Below are 20,316 nucleotides of genomic sequence, written 5' to 3'. Positions count from 1 at the left end.
TTAACAGAAGTTAAAGCGTTTATTAAGAATGGGTGTGTCAAGGGGAAAAAAATAATAAGAAAAATTGATCAGGCTAATGAGTTGGATTTCAAATATATGCTGAGCTTTGAAACTTGGGACTCTTTGGTGCTAATGACATAAATACAGTGTTTAATTCTTTTCTTAATTTATTTCTCAGAATATTCTATTTAAGTTTTCCTCAAATAGAATGGATAATTAAATCAAATAATAATTCATGGATTACTCCTGGCATAAATATCGCTTGTAGGCATAAAAGAGATCTTTACTTATTATGCAGGAATAGTAATGATGAGGCCTTGAAGTGTCATTAGAGACAGTATTGTAAGATACTAAAAACATTATAAGGAAGTTAAAAGAAAACATTATAATAAACAGATATTAAATTCCAAAAATAAGGTCTGGGATATTACAAAATTATTAACTGGGAAGTTAACCAAAGTAGACACCAGGAATTAAAAGTTAGTGTAAAGGTTATTAGTAATAAACAAGATATAGCAGACTCCTTGAATAGTTTCTTCTTATCTGTGGTTGAAAATAATATAAATAAAAATTTTAAAATTAATAATAAACCATTAATTACTTGTGACAAGCTTTTAATCATCCTTTCCCTAGTATAAAATACCATGCTGTAACGTCTACTGAGATAACTAAAATTATTAAATCTCTAATAACAAAAGGGTCTCACAGTGATGACAAAATATCTGTTAAAGTTCTAAAAATTAGTTCTCCACTAACTTATATTAGCAATAAAATGTTATCTTCTGGTATTTTTCCTGATAGGCTAAAATATGCTGAGATTAAGCCTTTGTTTAAGGGTGGTTGTAAAAATGATTCTATTAACTATAGACCGGTTTCCCTTTTAACTTCCTTTTCAAAAATCTTTGAGAGGATTATATTATCCAGACTGAATCAGCATGTCTATTACCATAATATTATAGTTAATGAACAATTTTGTTTTAGACATCAGTCTTCAACTACTAAAGCTTCCTATATATTAATTAATGACATATTAGAAGCATTAAATAATCATGGGATTTTATTGAACAAACTTCAATTTTATGGAATAGATGGTAAGTTTCACGATTTAATTACATCCTATTTATCTGATAGATATCAGAGAGTTCTGATAACAAGCAGCGACTTTTGAGTTATGCTGGTACCTCTAGTTGGGGATGTTGTAAGGCATGGTGTCCCACAGGGGTCCATTCTTGGTCCACTTCTTTTTCTCTTTTATATAAATGATCTACCTACAATTTTTAATAACTCAGTCAAATCAGTTTTATTTGCGGATGATACAAGTTTAGTTATTGGTAGTTACAATAATATACAATACAGAAATGATGTTGATATTTCATTTGCTTATCTTATTGATTGGTTTAATTAAAACTTATTAACTCTAAATGTTAACAAAACTAAACATGTTCAATTTATGACAAAGCAAAGTTCTATTAGTGTAACTTCTGTTAATTATCATAATAATGTGATTTTAAGTAGTACAAGTGTGAAATACTCATATTTTGGATTAGCTATTGAAAGCTCATATATCCCAACTCCTGCCTAAATTGTGCAAGGCTTGTTACTCAGTGAGGGTGATCAAGCCCATTATGCCCACAGAGACATTAAAAATGATAATTACTCTTATTACCATTCACTTTTGACCTAGGGAATTATTTTTTGGGGCAATTCTTCTTATAGTACGCACATTTTCAGAATTCAAAAGGGAATAATTAGAACCATGAGTGGGTTGAGATCTAGGAACTCTCATAGAGATGCATTTGCCATTGCAGTCCCAATATATGTTTTCTTTATTGATGTTTGTTGCGAATAATATCACATGACATCGCAAATTCATAGCCTTAATACTAGGCGTAATTTTGATCTTTATCACCCTCTGACAAATTTGACAACTTACCAGAGGGGACCTTATTATTTTGGTATTAAACTTTTTAATCATCTTCCTTTAAATATAAAAGAGTTAATCCATAATATTAAGCAATTTAGAGCAGCTTTAAATGCATTTTTACATACAAAATCATATTACACTTTAGATGAATATTTTAATTATGGATAGTTTCTTGTTTAGCTATGACCCATTATTTGATCTATTGTCATGTACATGTTCTAATTTTGTATTATATCTTATATACACATGGTAGGTTATGTAGTTCCAGTGAGGTGTATGGGTTTCATATGCTCGATTTATTGTTGTGGATTTATATGCATTGTTCTGTTGACTACTTGCTGATTTGGCAAGCCTGTGGTGTGACAGGTTCTGCATCCAATGGCTTCAGCTTTGTATGGAAATGCTGGAACGTGTAATAAATTAAATACAATACAACAATACGATGCATACATCATGGAGAAGAGATGAGAATGGAGCAACTGTGGGATAATTAGCAGCCACTTTCTCTGCCATAAAATCACACATTAAGTCACCTGGGATTGAAACAAATCCATGGTAGGAAGACACCATTTAACTGCCTGAGCTATGCCATGTCCATCTTTTATACATTACCTAACATTATGACTCAGTGCTGTTACAAAAAACATAAAATAACCTTTTGCATAAGGTGTCTGAAAATTATCTTGTAGAAGAAAACACACCATTTATTTAATACAATTCTGACATTTCAAACTGCATATATTTTGCATGAATCAAAAAAGTGGAGAAACTGTAGGAAGAAAGTATGCATGATCTGGTGCATACCAAAAGTCTCATGTGAAGAAAAACAGATCACAGTCTGGGGCATTACTGGCACAGAGATTTCTCAGTCATATAGCTATAAATGTATTACACATATTATTTAGCATGTGGCATTAACTTTACAGGTTACTTAGCAGTGAATGAGATAATCGTGTGGTGAATTGGAAATGGAAGGATACTGGCATAGCCCAATTTTAAAAGTATCTGCCTGGAGATACTGAAAAAACCTGTTATGACTAATCCAGTAAATCAATTTGATCTGGGTACCTCAAATGCAAGTCAGATAAAGACTGTAATTTGAAACAGTCCACATCACTAATAAAAAGATCTGTTCTGTTATGTATCAAATTTTAATTCTCCAAACTATCTGAAAAACATCTTAACCAGCATGAAAGTACATGATGGACATTTAACTTTATTAATTCATATTTCATATTCTTACAGTTTAGACTGAATTAAATTTTACTGTGGTACAATGATCATGGGTTTGATTCCTGATGTCCTTGGATTTTTCAGTTGACCTAATCCTTCCAACCGCAGTGTGGCCCTGGTGTTGACTCAGCCTCTGAGAGAAATGAGTACCAGGAATCTTCTTGGGGGGTAAAGGATGGCCAGTGCTTAAGGCTGACAGTATCACCACCATTTTTCAGCCGACTGTCTAGAAAATGCGGGAGCCTTGACGTCTCACAATCCTGTGGGCCTCCACAGCTTGTTACAGGTATAGCTTTACCTTTCTTTTACCTTACATACAGCATGTGTCAATGTAAGTTCATTGCTGTTGGCAGGGATATTCTTCCTGACAGCACTGTTGAAACCTGTTCACATCATCCTTCTCACCATTATAAGGCCTTTTTCACAAACCAGCATGGTTGCACTATTGCAATGTATTGATAAGCAGTATGGCATCTTTCACACTGGGTGGCTATCTAAATGTGTGTCACCATGGTGGCATGGTCATGGCAGTTCTGTGTAAAAGGCTTTACACCCTAGGAATCTCTCCACCACAAATGTGATTTAATTTTATAATGTCACACACATAGCTGCATTAGATGAACATGTCTGAATTTATGTCTTCATATGTTGTAGTACTGCTGGCTTGTTTTTGCTCTTGGATTTTTCACCCTCTCATCAACTTTGATTTAAAACATTTAGATATATTACGTTCTAAGATCCACAATCTAATTACTTCTATTTGGCATAAGGAAAAATTGCCTGATCAGTGGAAGGAGTCTATTGTACCAGTTCACAAGAAGGGTGATAAAACTGACTGTAGTAATTATCGGGGGATATCACTGCTATCAACTACATACAAAATTTTATCCAGTATTCTTCTCTCAAGGTTAAGTCCATAAATAGATGAAATTACTGGGGATCATCAGTGTGGGTTTTGACGTAACAGATCAACTACAGATCTTTTGCATTCATACAGATATTGGAAAAAAATGGGAGTACAGTGAGACAGTACATCAGCTATTCATAGACTTCCAGAAAGCCTATGATTCGGTTAGGAGGGAAGTATTGTACAATATTCTGATAGAGTCTGGGATACCCATGAAACTAGTTAGGTTGATTAAAATGTGTTTAAACGAAATGTATAGTAAAGTCTATATAGGTAAACATTTGTCTGGTAAATTTCCTATCCAGAATGGTCTAAAACAAGGAGATGCTTTATCACCACTACTTTTCAAATTTTCTTTAGAATATGAAGGTCCAGGGAAACCAGGTGGAACTGAAATTAAATGGGACACATCTGCTGTTGGCCTATGCCGATGATGTGAATCTGTTAGGTGATAACATAGATACCATAAAGAAAAACACACAAATTTTAATTGATGCAAGTAAAGAGGTTGATCTAGAAGTAAACACAGAGAAAACTAAGTACATGTTTCTGTCTCATCACCAAAATTCAGGTCAAATTCATGACATAAGNAGAATGGTCTAAAACAAGGAGATGCTTTATCACCACTACTTTTCAAATTTTCTTTAGAATATGAAGGTCCAGGGAAACCAGGTGGAACTGAAATTAAATGGGACACATCTGCTGTTGGCCTATGCCGATGATGTGAATCTGTTAGGTGATAACATAGATACCATAAAGAAAAACACACAAATTTTAATTGATGCAAGTAAAGAGGTTGATCTAGAAGTAAACACAGAGAAAACTAAGTACATGTTTCTGTCTCATCACCAAAATTCAGGTCAAATTCATGACATAAGGATAGGAAACAGATGTTTTGAAAATGCGGCACAGTTCAGATATTTGGGAACAATAATAACAAATCAAAACCTGATTCAGGAGGAAATTAAGAGGAGACTGAACTTGGGTAATGCTTGCTACCATTCAGTCCAGAACCGTTTGTCTTCTCGTCTGCTGTCCAAAAACATAAAAATTAGAATATACAAACCTATAATTTTGTCTGTGGTTCTGTATGGGTGTCAAACTTGGCCTCTGACATTAAGGGAGGAAGACAGACTGAGGGTGTTTGAGAACAGGGTGTTGAGGACAATATTTGGACCAAAGAGAGATGAAGTGACAGGAGGTTGGAGTAAACTGCACAATGAGGAGCTTCATAACTTGTACTCTTCTCCAAGTATAATTAGAATGATCAAGTCAAGGAGGATGAGGTGGGCAGGGCATGTAGCACAAATGGGGGAGACGAGAAATGCGTATAGGATATTGGTGGGAAAGCCAGAAGGGAGGAGACCACTGGGAAGACCCAAGGCATAGGTGGGTGGACAATATTAAAATGGATCTTAGAGAGACAGGATGGGATGGTATTGATTGGCTCTTGTGACCATGGTAATAAACCTTTGGGTTCCATAAAATGCTGGGAAATTCTTGAGTAGTTGCAGAATTGGCGGCTCCTCCAGAAGGGCTCAGCTCCATGATTGAGTAAGATGTAATATCCATTGATTTCATATACTAACTTTCAAGATGATTTATCAAGGGATATTTTACATATTTAAAAAACAATTGCACTTCTGAAAAAAGTAAACATGTCAGTGAATAGGTTGGCATAGCAGTAATATCCCTACTCATATCTGGGAAGAGTTCAGCCTGAGTCTCAACTGGGACACTGCTATCCAAACAGTTTTGTTTGTGGTTTTATTCAGCCTCTCCAGGCAAATGTTGAGACAATATCTCTACAAGTCCATGAGTGATCTGTTTCAAATTCCTTTAATTTAATCTGTCATACTAACATTCAATGCTATATAGTCTAGCTAATGACAGCACTGTAAAATAAAGAACAAACAGGATGAAGATGTACAGATATTTAACTTAACTCTTATGCAATTTCAGTGATCCATTTCCACATTTAAACAGTGGTAAATGTGTTAGATAATTATGCTGGCCCTATTATATTAACAAACAATCCTACATGTCCTCTTCAGTTTATATTTATATTGTGCAAATGTGACTATCATGAGGGTTGCAAATTTTTGCAAATTACAGGTCAGCTGCAATAAGGAATCATACCATTTATACACCTAAGAATAATCATAACTTCAAGAACAGTCTAGTTATAGTTGATCTAGCACTGAGAATAGATTATACCATTAATGGGTTATTTTCAAAGGATCCACCCATACCAAGTCAACAGTTAAATTTGTTTACCCATACTGGTTCACAGTACAATTATGTTTCTCTTTTGAGAAGGTAGTCAGAGTAATCCCTAGTTTATTTATTCTGTCAAAACTTTTACATTTCTTTAACCCTTTAAAGAACAGCAGCTACTATATGTACCATTAACACCCTGTGACTTGCCAACATGATGTATTTACTTGCAATGGAGAAGCAGTGTATTTTACTTCAGCAGGAACTAATTTTTTAAATATTATATAGATTCAATATTATATTTAAGCATCCTGTTGCACTCTATACGATAAATGATATAATGATATAAACTCCGTCCCAAGTGCAAACAATATATTATGTGTCCTTGATCTTGCTCCTTTACGATACATGTTTCGGCCTCAGATGGCCATCATCAGGTGTATAACACTCACGTTGCTGTCACACTGCACCCAGCCCAAAATTTAACATTTAAAAACACTTTCCTTGTTATTATCTGGTTTGTAGATTATTTTACACACGTTAATTTTGACTTTCCTATAGTAGCACTATAAAATCTTTAGTTCTAAACTAAAGATTAGAACAATTAGAACAAGTCACAATTAACGTGTGTAAAATAATCTACAAACCAGACAGATATCAACGAACTAGATGTTGATAATAACAAGAAAAGTGTTTTTAAATGTTAAATTTTGGGCTGGGTGCAGTGTGACAGCAACGTGAGTGTTATACACCTGATGATGGCCGTCTGAGGCCGAAACATGTATCGTAAAGGAGCAAGATCAAGGACACATAATATATTGTTTGCACTTGGGACAGAGTTTATATCATTATATCATTTATTATATAGATTCGCTGGGAATTAGGCGTACCTTGCCCATTCATAATTAATTTCAATCTTCATGAAATCTTCTAAGGCCATCAGCTATGTCAGTTGGTTAAAAGTTAGGGAGGTTTTAGGGACCATCTCTATCCCATTATCTGGGTCTGATGTGGCATAGGATCCATACCAGCCATGGATCAGTGTGTCTCAGACCTGCTTCATCATAGCAGTCACTGGATACCAGGAACAACTGAGACTGAAACCCCTGTCCCTGTTGGAAGCCTGTTCTTGATAGCCTCCTTTATCAAGCAGTCCATGTATCCCAGTGCAGTACTTAATAGTTCTTGAGCCTCCTACTTTTGTAATGTGTACAGTTTAACAAGAAGTTATTCCTCTCAGATAACAGAATTATATGAAAACTGATGGTAACATGAAGACTGTCTCTGGAATGTAACACCATATAGTCCAAGAGAAGCTCACTGATGCTCTGGAACAAAATACTACCTCCATTTAAGTATGTCAAGCAGTTAAGAGGTGAAGTGTGTTAAACGAGTGCTTGAAACTGTCTTCAGTGAGCGGTGTCCATATTACACGCTATGCACTTGTACTTCATTGTATTGTCATGTGCAGGTTCCCATAGTCTCAATCAAACTGTGGAATATCATCAAAAGAGTAGCCTGGATACTGACGATATGCATAATATGCAATTCTTACATGGTATGCACCTGGCAAAAACATGATAATTCCCAGTATAATAAGAGGCCATTTCCGATCTGCATACTGTAAAAGAAGACAATTTTCATTATTATATCTTACTTTTACAATGGCTCATATTGCATGACTATTGTTCTTTCATATGCATATGGTATAGGGACAGTATTCTGAATATAGAACAATCAGTTTTGATACTTTAGTAGAGATATATAACTTAACACACTGCAGACCGGACGGGCCATATGGCCCTCTGCGTTTCCAAGCATTGCGGACCGGTCGGGCCATATGGCCCTATACGGTCACGTTATGTTGCAAAACGCTATATATCGCAGTGTGGCTTCGTTGAACCGTAACTACTGCGTAGGTGACCTCGGGAATGATTGCTGCCTTATCTAATAACTCAACCAGAGTCATTTCCTGTCACAACCTAAACAAAATTGGCTTTGTTCTAATCCAAGCTTGCACGTATGAACCACGCAGCAACCAGTTCAACATGGCTCAGAGACGAAAGCAGTTGCGATCTCTCGGAGGACAGGAAATATTAGATATGTTCTCCGATGAGCTATCAGATTTGCCAACTGCTTCGTCTCCTGATAGCGAGGCCATTATCAGTGACAGTGACAGGGGCCACAGGGCTGCCCAAAATGTGTCAAGTGAAAGTGAGAGCTCTGTTGAAAGTGCGAGTGTCGCGACAGCTACATGGGATAAAGTGGACAAAACCCCCACTTTGGGAAAGTTTACTGGTGATCCGGGGGTCAAGCAGATGCCATCGGACCCAACGGACGTGTCTGAAGTTGTGTCACTGTTTTTTGGAGACAGTTTCTTTGACGGAAGGGGGACATTCTTCTTCAGTCCTGGAGTGATACTCGCGTTGTGAATATGGTTTCCACTATCCATAATTCGAGCATGGTCGATGTTCAAAGACGACACGGGCAAATAAAGAAGCCTCTTTGTATTTCCGAGTATAATATGTTCATGAAAGGAGTTGATAGGGCTGACCAGTTCTTGGCCTATTATTCCCTTCCTAGGAAAACAGTAAAATGGACGAAGAAAGTTGCACTGTGGCTTATAAACTGTGCAATTTTCAATTCATTTACGGTTTTCAAAAAGGTGAACAGAAATTCTACTTTGAAATACAAAGCATTTCTGTTGAAACTGGCAAAAACTTGGGCTACTGACGTCACGGTGGCGGCAGTACCTGCGTCAGACACAGGCGTAGTGCAGCCGGGGCAATCTGTTCGCACCCGCCAGAGGCCTCAAGTAGACCCCCCTGGCCGACTCTCGGGTGATATGCGGAAACATATTCTCGTGAAAATTGTGACGAGTGAATATTGCAAGAAGAAACACCCTTCTAGGTAGTGCCGTGTGTGCGCAGAGCACAAGAAGAAGAGTAGAACTGCCTACATGTGCAACTTCTGCGTAATACCTCTTCACAAAGGGGAATGTTTCCAGAGATATCACATGTGCAAGCACTTCTAGGAGCTCTGGTAAGTGTTCTCCAAACATTTCAGTTCATAAAATTAATTAGGAGATTTTATATTAATTTTTAAAGTGAACAGTGCACAAGTTAGGGTAGTAGGTTTAAAAACGCCGGTCCCCAGGGTGATTTAAATGTTTAAACCACTGATCCGCAATGTGTTAAGTACTTCTGATCATGAAAGTACTGCCTGTCATTTACTCTGTAAGCTGGGCTGTGCCATAGCTCAAGCGGTTAGTCGCTGGCTTCCCACCATGGCAGCCCAGGTTCGATCCCGGGTCTGGTCAAGTGGGATTTGTGGTGGACAAAGTGGCACTGGGGCAGGTTTTCTCCGAGTACTTCAGTTTCCCCTGCCAATCTTCATTCCACCAACTGCTCCACAATCGCTCTCACCTATCATCTGGGGCTGGTACAATAGGCCAGAAGTGGCCGCAGTACAAGGGACTTAGTCCCACCCCACTAGCAATAAAAAAAAATACTCTGTAAGCTAGCACAAAAGATCACTATAGGTCGTGGTGCAAGGGCCAGCAGTTAGGCCCATTCCTTATGTATATATGTACTCTGTAAGATAAATGAACTGATCTATTTTCTTCATATTTGCCATACACATAATGAACTCTCAATCACAGTCATACAGAAAAAGACCTTATCATCTTGGAGCTCATATCCTGGAAACATTTTCTATTCATAAAAACAAACAAACAAACAAACAAACTCTGTGGTTTTAGTCCACAAGCGAACTATACTGACCAAGCGACTGCCACTTGTCAGTGAAGTTAGTGTCAACTTTGGCGGACAGAGGGTGTTGCATGGTTAGCGCAACGAATCCCCATGCCTGTTAATTTCGGTTTTCTAGACTGGAGCCACTATTTCCTTGAAACAGCTCCCCAATTATCCTCATGAGGCTGAGTGAACCCCGTTCCAGACCCATTACTTCTCGGAAAATCTGGTAGTGCCGGGAAACGAACCCAGGACCTCTGGATCTGTAACCAGGAACTCTGACCACTAGACCACAGAGGCAGTGTTTCCATTCATAAACTAATAAAAACATTCTTTTTTCAGTCTCCCTTTTTGCAGGTACTGTGTGATGAACATTAAACTTGAGTAACATTACATGAAATGCCCTATGCAAAATTCTAAAACCTACACTTTTCGCTTTAACACACAATTTGTTGTTATTTCACATTCCTTTTACAATACTACTTTCTGGAGGTATGTGTATATCTCAGTTTTAAGAATAAAATTTTCAACATTATGCTTAAAATTGGATAGATTTTAATGAACATTTTCAGACTTGTGCAGTTATTACCTTTGCATCAATATGACCACTAATGAGTAAACTTCCAACGACCAGCAGTATTATTCCTCCAAAAAAGAGAAATGCTGCGAGACTAAGAGCCTTCCATCGAATTTCTTGTGCTGGAATATCAAACTGGAAAAAAGAAAAAATGAACAGTGACATTTATACAGGACTTCTAATTTCTAGGAGAACCAGTAAATAGTCATTCCCAAAACAAGACTCAAATAACACACAGGTGAAGACATGACCCTCAGGTTTATATTGAACACTGGCCATCCTCTTAATTGTGATTTGATTTCACACCGGACGGAATTGTTTTATCATTTGTAATATTGTTAGTGTGACGGACCAGAATGAAACAAATCAAATTCATCTTCAGTTATTTTATCTCATAAGATATATGTAATTATCATACTTTATATCTGTATTCGTTAATTGAACTTTTAGTATACCTTAATATTTAAATTTTGTGAAATGTATATGTTATGGTTGTGTTGTGTAAGCTTTTATGGGCTGTAATTCAATCAATTATAACTTGAACAATTTCCACTTTTTTGTGGTTTACTACTATACTATACTTTATTTCACTTCCATAAATCCTATCAGGAGTTACAAACTCATGTGGATGTGGAGATCGTCTTGGTTACAAATTTGGCTCAAGATACAACTTGTCGTACAAATATCATAAACATTCTAATACAATCCATTACAAGTAAATTACAAGTGGAAAACAATCCTGTCATACATTATTAGCACATACATATTAATGATAAAATTCAATAAGAGATACATAATAGTTACAATATAAATAAGTAATATAAAATAAGATATTACAATGCTTGTATACAATAAAATAAAGTAAAAGTTATAAAATACCCAATATAAATAATTATAAATACAGAAATACAAATCTGGCTATTTATCTCCTTTAGGANTCCTCTTAATTGTGATTTGATTTCACACCGGACGGAATTGTTTTATCATTTGTAATATTGTTAGTGTGACGGACCAGAATGAAACAAATCAAATTCATCTTCAGTTATTTTATCTCATAAGATATATGTAATTATCATACTTTATATCTGTATTCGTTAATTGAACTTTTAGTATACCTTAATATTTAAATTTTGTGAAATGTATATGTTATGGTTGTGTTGTGTAAGCTTTTATGGGCTGTAATTCAATCAATTATAACTTGAACAATTTCCACTTTTTTGTGGTTTACTACTATACTATACTTTATTTCACTTCCATAAATCCTATCAGGAGTTACAAACTCATGTGGATGTGGAGATCGTCTTGGTTACAAATTTGGCTCAAGATACAACTTGTCGTACAAATATCATAAACATTCTAATACAATCCATTACAAGTAAATTACAAGTGGAAAACAATCCTGTCATACATTATTAGCACATACATATTAATGATAAAATTCAATAAGAGATACATAATAGTTACAATATAAATAAGTAATATAAAATAAGATATTACAATGCTTGTATACAATAAAATAAAATAAAAGTTACAAAATACCCAATATAAATAATTATAAATACAAAAATACAAATCTGGCTATTTATCTCCTTTTAGAGTAGAGTTATTCAAATACCTTAAGGGGATTTGTAACAGAAATATTCTTGTAATGAATAAAAAGAGTGTAGTAGTAAAAATTGTTTCAGTAGTACTTCAAACATCTTAATATCACTTGATACATCCTTAATGTGTTGTGGAAGATTATTGTAGACCTTCATTCCTGAATAATAGATTCCCTTTTGATACATCCTCAAATTTACTAGGGGTAGATGGAGGTTTTTTTGTTGCCTAGTATTATCACTATTGATTATCACTATGTATAATTTCGTTTTATGACTCTTCTGTATGTGACTGAGTTCTATTTTATGAACTGTTCTTGTGCATGTTTTAATTTAAGTGTGACTTGTTCTACATCCTAGGCTTGGCCAAAAAGGATTTATTTAATTTAAAGAATAAATAAATAACTATAAAAATGTGCCCAACATAGCCCTGTGCAATAGTGCAAAATAAACTAGTCACTCTTCTAACAGAATGACTGGTCTAACTTCATACTATACATTCTAGCTAAAAGCCGTAAACTTTGTTTTCAGTGGTAAAATTATTTCTACAACTCTATGCCTCATGGTTACACTAGTGATCTCCCATATTACTGTTACCCAAATTCAATACCAAGTTGCTCTTTTTGATATTCATAACTGTCACAGATATATGGTACCTTTTCAAAATATTCTATTTTTTTTTCTGTTTTCCATTATCACCCCATGTTAGGTGGGTTCCTTGTCACCATGGCATGGCGTGTCCTCAGGTTGTGGATGGAGGATACGCCCTCCAGGTTTAGAGGGAAGCTGCGAATATATTGAATAAGCAGTCGTGGACAGCCAACAAGGGGTGCTCCTCCAGCTTGGGGGTTGGGCTAACAACTCCTCACCGTAAAAAAATAACCTTGTTATGAAAGTTCTCAAGAAGCCTCAGACCTGGATGGATCCTCTGGATAAATGACCTAAGCTTTCCATTATCACCAATATTTGACAGGAACAGAGGTAGTAAATAACCTATCATGGTAATGTATTAAGTCACTCATGGTTTTCAAAGCTTAGGCACAGAATTTTCATAACACATCCCTACCTGAGAGTCAGTGAATTCATCATCTTTCCGCAACTCTTGATAGTTAACATTTCTATATGCTGATGCTGTCCTTCTTGACATCTTCACTTTTTGTATAAACTCTGAAGTATAAGAGACAAAAACAATATCCAGTTAACAAAATACAGATATTCAGGTTAAATTTAATGACTGACTTAAACAAAACATACCCATGCAATTCCACATTGAAAAAAAAATCACATTCAACTTTAAAAGCAGTATGCCAACATATGCTTTGAGTTATAATATAGAGTGAAGACTAAACCTATGCACCTGTGCCCCCACTCCTGTTATTAATAAAAGGTCAACAGTAATTGGGTCCTTCACAAATGTCAGATCTTTTAAGAGATATAATACCGAAGTTCAATTAGGAAATATGTGTTATGCTCAGAAAGTCCAATTTTCATTAATTACTATGTACTAAAAAATACAATCATGACATAATTATCATACAGTAAACACCGTGTACGTATTCATTTTTTTTTGTATGAACTTCACAAAGGGGCATTCCTGAAATAACATGAAGTGCTACAAGTCGCCACATAACAAAACTCGTACGGTTTAATAAATTACGGGTATGACTTTTACTGCAGACTGAAATATTCTGACGTGGCATCCAACATTGGTACTACTCTTGTAACAATTTATTCAAGTTTTGAAATGGTATGGCCACCCATGTACCTGGTAAAAAAAAAAAATGTTCCAATGTCGGAAACTGTTTATAACATGACATACAACACGAATCAGCATCCAATTACCACGGATAAATTAAAATGGATAGGTAACACATTGGTAGAAGTGAGCGAAGTGAGCAACGAGTAGGATAAGATTCACGAGAACACGAGAAGTTTCACTAGTGACATCTAGACGCGGAGACAATTGGTTGAATCATGTTCACCGATCACAAGACGAGACTGCCCGTTTGGTCGCTACTAAAGTGTCATGTATGACGTCATGCAATCACTGCCTAGAGCGCAGTCGATAAGAAGGTGAACTACTATCCCACATCTCACTTCCGGCCGGTTAGTTACACACAGCAGGTAGTAATTTTGCATTATGTAGTTATTTATTTTCAGTGTTATTAATGCAGCCTACGTAAGCGATTGCGTGATTATTGCAGCAGTGTCATATTTCATTTTCTTTGTTCTCGTTACCAATACATGTCATGGTCTTACAGGTCTAACAGGAGCAACAGGACAACAGGACCGTTGTTGACTTTGGTACTTCATTCTAACGGTTCTAACGCGTCGGTCGATGCTGGTAGTTGGTGTTGGAAGTTTACTAGTTTCGCTTCGTAGTTGTTTCAGGCAGGTGAGTGTAGTGGAATTTATGCGTTGTAAGTAACAATTACATTAAGTTATAAAATTTTTGCAGTAATTGATAATGTGCAGTAGAACAGCGAAAAGTATAGCATTGTTCGTATTTCTGAATGTGACAGAATTTGTGTAAGTTGAAATATGACTCTTGTGCCGGTCCTGTTTTCATATAGTCTTTTTTGAATATTGTAATTTTAATTCCCTTGTATTATATTTATGAAAAGTGCCATAATATGACAGAATTGTACACGTTTTTGACGCATAAATATTTGCTCTCAAGGTCGCGGCACGCCCAGCTATCGGTGAGTCACTCGACGTAATGTGGGTGAAATCATCGGGTAGTGTCGTAGATCATATCGTCATTACTGCGAATTTTTCGGATTCCAGTTTAAACATACGTGAGACTCAAAGTTGCCGTACTGCAGATGTAGTTGAACCCATTGGACTAGTCAGTTTGCCAATTCCGTTGATGACGTACCGTGTTAGATGCTCTAGATCCTCTAGATAAAGCAACGATGATTTTTCTTGACTGTAATGTTATGACCCGAAGGTTGTTGTCACATTTTAAATGTAATTCCATGCGTAGGTTCGTTGAATGTTACAGAACGAATGATAAAATATGTTGGTAATACAGTTCGTGCAACATGTTAAAGTTGGATTGTGATTTGGACCACGCCTTTCTAGCTAGGAGATATGAGTCACATTTCCTCCAAGGAACAAATTACTCCATGCTGTTCTTGCTAAGAAATGTGAATCATATTGCTTCCTCAAAAACGACATCATCACTGAGTAAGACTAGCCCGGAAAGCTAGCTATTCTGAAGATAATCTCCGTTCATTTAAGCTGAAGGAAGTACTTTCTTTCTGACAAGGCAGCTGTGCATACCTTCTAGATTAGGTTTGTGTGATCTATGTCCCATAGGAAGAGGTATAGATATGTATTTCATGATTGTGTATTTAGTTATGTTCTCTGTCTGTTCATGATTGGTACTTTGCTTTTTCAGATTCGTGATTTCTTCAAATAAAATAAGATGAGCTCACGCAAGTACTATCCTGTACAGGTATGGATTTTTGTTTTCAGAACACAAACATTTAAATTGTTTGCAGTTCTTAATGCTTGCTTTCACGTGTTATATGAATGGGGAGTGTAATTTTGAGACTTAGTATGTATGTTTTCAGTGTACACCTACAGTTTACCCTGCAGAACCATTTGATTCGACTGCAGATGCAGAAACATTGCGAGCAGCAATGAAAGGTTTTGGAACTGATGAGCAAACAATAATTGATATCTTAGCAAAAAGAGGAGTTGTGCAGAGACTGGAGATTGCTGAGACTTTCAAGACTCTGTTTGGAAAGGTAGTGTCATTTTAAATTTTACCTGAAGTATACCCATGTGCAGGTGCACATCTGTCTGTCTGTGGTATATTCCCTCCTGTAGGTTAAAGATAGAGTTCATTCCATGTCAAATCAACACAGTAGTTGACCTGACCATCTTAGATTTAAGTGCAGTTTTGAAGGCCTACAGAGTCTGACCTGTAAGTAATAAGTGTGAAGTTCTTCTGTCCTGTGTCAGTTAATTTTAAAGCTGTGGCATTTGAAAGGTTTCCTTAATTTTTCCCACACTCTAAATCACTGAAATGTTCGTTCTTATACCAATTGAGAGGTCCTAAGTTAGGCCACTCGTGATATAAACTTGACATTTGACCATAAGTTTTATACAAACCAGGGTCAGAAATGAGACATGATTTGCTGTAGTGCCCTCTTAATTTTGTCTATAGTGCTACACTTGATTTTTTTTATGCTATTCCTGTCCTCTGATAAATTATATATACATTCAGTATGTCATTGTAGTTATTTCGTTCTTCAGAAATGTGATCAGTCTTGTTTGTTTCCATTTTATGGCAGGATTTTTCATAATGGTAGCAGCAAAACTAATGACTTTTGAGATGCAGCAGATCTGAGTCTGTAAATTCAAAAATGACAAATTTATGTCACCAATTCAGAGCCTCAGGTTCAACAAGGAACACTAGTACCTTGTACTTAAAGAAAATCAATATTATATACACCAAAATTGAAGATCTTTTTAGTAATAGCATTTGGTTAAAATATTGACAGCTTGTCCAATATAAGCACTGTTCTGCACAGTATGTACATTAATCACCTGTCTGTTTAAGCCCTGCACTTGCAGTTAAGAAATAAGCTGCCAATATAAAAAGGGTTGAGCAAGGTTGTCTGAATGTATAGAGGCAAATTTTATATTTCACTGAACAGCAGACTTCTTTATTTTCCTTGCCATCTGTTTGCCACCAGTTCTCTCTTGAGTAGAGGCCTTATTTTCTGTTTTCAGAAAATCTGTAATTTTCTCTCAGTTGAAACTTTTTTGTAATTTTAATTTAGTTTTCAAGTATAACAGAATATTGTTATAAATATATAGGTGAAGGCTTGCCATTCTTTCATTATTTATATTTGTTATATGTGTTAGCAAGTAGTTATGGATAGAAACAAAAGATGGCAGCAGTATATGTTTCACCACAGGTGACTCAATTATGGTGATCAAACCATTCATAGGATTTGCATCAATAGATAAAAGTGGTGGTATAAGCTGAAAATTCAGGATAGCTAAGATAGGGTCCACATTCACAGCAGAAGCACTAGCCATTGGTGAAACATTAGAAATCATTGTAAAAATAGACTCAGAGCAAAATTACAGGAGTTTCTTGTAATCAGAGAGCATGTTATAAGGAATTAATAACACATCTGCAATTAACAGCACATCACAATATTCAAATGCTTGAAGGAAATTAGAAAGACTGGAATTGCAAGGAAAAAATCCAATTTTACTGGCTCCCAGGGCACTGTGTAGTTGAAGTTAATTAGTGAACTGACTCTGAGGTAAAGTAATAATCAGAGAAGGCAGAGGTAGTCAACAACCATTCCCACTGGCAGATTTTAAAGTCCAGAGGAAAAAGAAAGGGAAAGAGGAGGTTCACAGTTTCTGTCAAATCACCAAAAGGGACAGAGGAGAAAGCTACTTTGAAAGGTATTTCAGGAATGACTCATCTTCGTGATTCCGTGAGATAAAAATGAACCATCATACCTTCGTGTCAATAAACTGCATGAGAGCAGGCCACTCCAGTCCTAAAGTAAGCTTGAATATATATAATGTTGTGTTCACGGCCGAATGCGAATCAGGTGATGGCTGCAAACGGAGGAACATGTACTCTGTGACTATAAACTGTACGAAGACCAAAGTGCAACAGTGATGGACATTTTGTCTGAGAACAGCATAAAGGAAATTCATAAATTTATTAAAAAGAAAAAGAAGTAAATGTGCAAAATATTAATAGTATAGAGTTAAGAGATGTAGTAAAAAATCGTGGGGTGATCACTGTGATAGATAATGATTAATTGGAACATGTGTTCTGATATGTGACAATCTACGTATATCCAGTGGTTTGTGAATTTACTTCTCAACCTGTCTCTGGATCTGCTTGAATTTGAAACAAAGGAGAAGAACAAGAATAAGATGTTTATAAAACTCTGCTACAGAGGGCTGGATGGGCATTGCCTAGGCCCTTTTTATACATACATTCATTTTTAAAAATGAAATGAATCCATGTTAATGTGTTCAACAGTTTGCTTTAGACAGCAGCGCCATGCAGTGCATTTGTTAGTCCATGGTCATAAATGTAACTGTCTTTTCAGAACTTGTGAATTCATTGAGATTAGGTATTTTTAATGAAATTTGTGTTTTAACAGTTTGCCATAGAAATTCCTTCTGATCTGTATGCTGGTGTGCATATAGATATGAACTTTGGTTTCACTTTTGTGTACATTTTATAACCTAAACCTGCGTGTAATTCATAAATTGTCAGCAAAATTTTGTTGGAGATATCTTGATTAAACATGCACTTTCACTGTTTTGCAAAGAATTATGATCTATACTGGTGCATTTCATTGAACAGTTCTTTTTGTCGTGGATGTGTTTTTCATCATCATTTTGTGTTTGTTTTCTTTAAGGAATTGATTCATGAGTTGAAGAGTGAGCTGGGTGGTCACTTTGAAGATGCTATCGTTGCTCTGATGACCTCACTACCTGACCTATATGCTAAGGAATTGCATGATGCCATCAGTGGGATTGGCACTGATGAGGAGGCCATTGTGGAGATACTGTGCACACTCAGCAATTACGGAATCCGTACCATAGCAGCTGTGTATGAGAAATGTAAGTGACTGGAGACTGTTGATGCTTTCCAGTAATATGTCATGTGCATTTTTATGCATCAGAGAACAAAATAATTTTTCATTCTTTCCACTTTTGTGCTGATAATTTCTGTACTTCCTCAAAATAACAGTTAGGAGGTCTGTGGAAAGTTCTTCCTGAATTTTGCCTTCATCATCTGTAACAGGATGAAAGTGGGGGAAGTGGTAGCGTAGTTGGTTGAGGCACTATGGTACGAGCAGGAAGGTTGTGGGATCAAATCCTGCTTAGGTGGATTTTTTCAGTTTACCAAATCCTTCCAGCTGCACTATGGCCCTGGGTTCTACTCAGCCTCTTAACAGAAATGAGTACCAGGAATATTCTTGGGGCTAAAGGGTGGCTGGTGCATAAGGCTGACAACCTTACCACCATCTATGAGCTGATTGTCTAGAAAATGTGGGAACCTCAACATCTCACAACCCTCCATGGATACCTTAATTTTTTTTTCTTTTAACAGGATGAAAGTGTTGAAATGCACTGGCTACATTCTGACTTCTGTGTTTAAGAATACATTGTGACATCTTGATAGAGTTAACAGGGGAGGAGTCCTGGTTCTTAATTAATTTTGGTGAGGTGCAAGTAGGATAGATTGGACAGGAGAGAGACATGGCAAAATAGATGGGTGAATTGGTTAGAGTGGATGGTGAATTATATATAAATATAAATGGAATAGATTAGATAGGATCACTAGGTGGACAGATAGATAAAATTAGCTTAGACAGACAGAAAGGGAGATGGAATACTGTATGTCATCGAGCCCAGAAAGTGGGGGGAGCAAATATGAGTGTCAAGTAATACAAAATATATTCTTATATCTATAATACCCTAGGATGTTCAGTAAAACTAGTGTTAAATTGCTTTTGTAAGCAATTTAACCCCCACCCCTGGAAAGAAAAATACAGTGCAGTAGACTCAGATGCATATGTAATTACACTGTAATAATTCCTTAGCTGTTTTACAGCATGTTTAGTGGTGGCTACAGTTACATTACACCCATAATATTAATTTTAATTGTACCTGGGGAGATCATGATTATACTCGTGTTGGTTGCAGGAAGTACTGATTCTGTCAGTAGGTGGATCTGTCACAAATAGTCTTTGTTATCAGCTACCATCATTTTAATGAAAAATGGTTATTTAAGACATCTAGAAACTTGTATTTTTTATTGTTTTCAATAATGGATGTAAGGATTATTAGTATGTGAAACAGGCACATGTAAAAGAATATATACATACATTTTTTTTGCATACCCAGGTCAGAGAGTTAGATGCAGAAGTATGGAGCTGGTAACTTAACCGTTCAGTGTGGTTTGACATGTATGTTTCGTCAGGTATTTAAATCGTCTGCGGGGGTTCGACGTCTATGTTTCATCCAGCTGCACACCTATGTTATAACGCCCATAATAATTGATGGTTTTGCTGTAGATTGTTAGATTTTTCGCTGGCCTG

General features: G+C 36.2%; 2 protein-coding genes across 8 annotated transcripts in view; one reads left to right on the top strand and one right to left on the bottom strand.

The window, feature by feature from the left end:
* Positions 1–7,568: 7,568 nt before the first annotated feature.
* LOC111865680 (transmembrane protein 230) lies at positions 7,569–14,091 on the bottom strand. Of its 6 annotated transcripts, none has more exons than XM_023853886.2 (4): positions 13,974–14,091; positions 13,275–13,375; positions 10,623–10,745; positions 7,569–7,902 (listed from the first exon to the last, which is right to left on the bottom strand). In XM_023853886.2, the coding sequence occupies exons 1-4, from the start codon at positions 14,023–14,025 to the stop codon at positions 7,765–7,767; spliced, it is 414 nt and encodes a 137-aa protein (XP_023709654.1). In that variant the 5' UTR covers positions 14,026–14,091; the 3' UTR covers positions 7,569–7,764. The 6 variants fall into 6 exon arrangements, with proteins under 6 accessions (XP_023709654.1, XP_023709656.1, XP_023709655.1 ...); XM_023853888.2 differs by lacking the exon at positions 13,974–14,091 and adding an exon at positions 13,881–13,953; XM_023853887.2 differs by lacking the exon at positions 13,974–14,091 and adding an exon at positions 13,866–13,929.
* Positions 14,092–14,286: 195 nt separating this feature from the next.
* Positions 14,287–20,316, top strand: part of LOC111865673 (annexin B9) — a 19,292-nt gene continuing 13,262 nt past the window's right edge. The window contains exons 1-5 of one of the 2 annotated variants that reach the window (XM_023853873.2): positions 14,287–14,332; positions 14,470–14,603; positions 15,612–15,668; positions 15,787–15,963; positions 18,628–18,832. In XM_023853873.2, coding sequence (XP_023709641.1) covers positions 15,639–15,668; positions 15,787–15,963; positions 18,628–18,832 — 412 coding nt within the window. In that variant the 5' untranslated portion in view covers positions 14,287–14,332; positions 14,470–14,603; positions 15,612–15,638. Of the gene's footprint in view, positions 14,333–14,469; positions 14,604–15,381; positions 15,506–15,611; positions 15,669–15,786; positions 15,964–18,627; positions 18,833–20,316 lie in introns of those variants that run through there. The other variant, XM_023853874.2, reaches the window with a different exon arrangement.

The sequence above is a fragment of the Cryptotermes secundus genome, unplaced genomic scaffold (assembly GCF_002891405.2).
Source record: "Cryptotermes secundus unplaced genomic scaffold, Csec_1.0 scaffold19, whole genome shotgun sequence".
Lineage (NCBI taxonomy): Eukaryota > Metazoa > Arthropoda > Insecta > Blattodea > Kalotermitidae > Cryptotermes > Cryptotermes secundus.
This window is presented reverse-complemented; position numbering and strand designations above follow the sequence as displayed.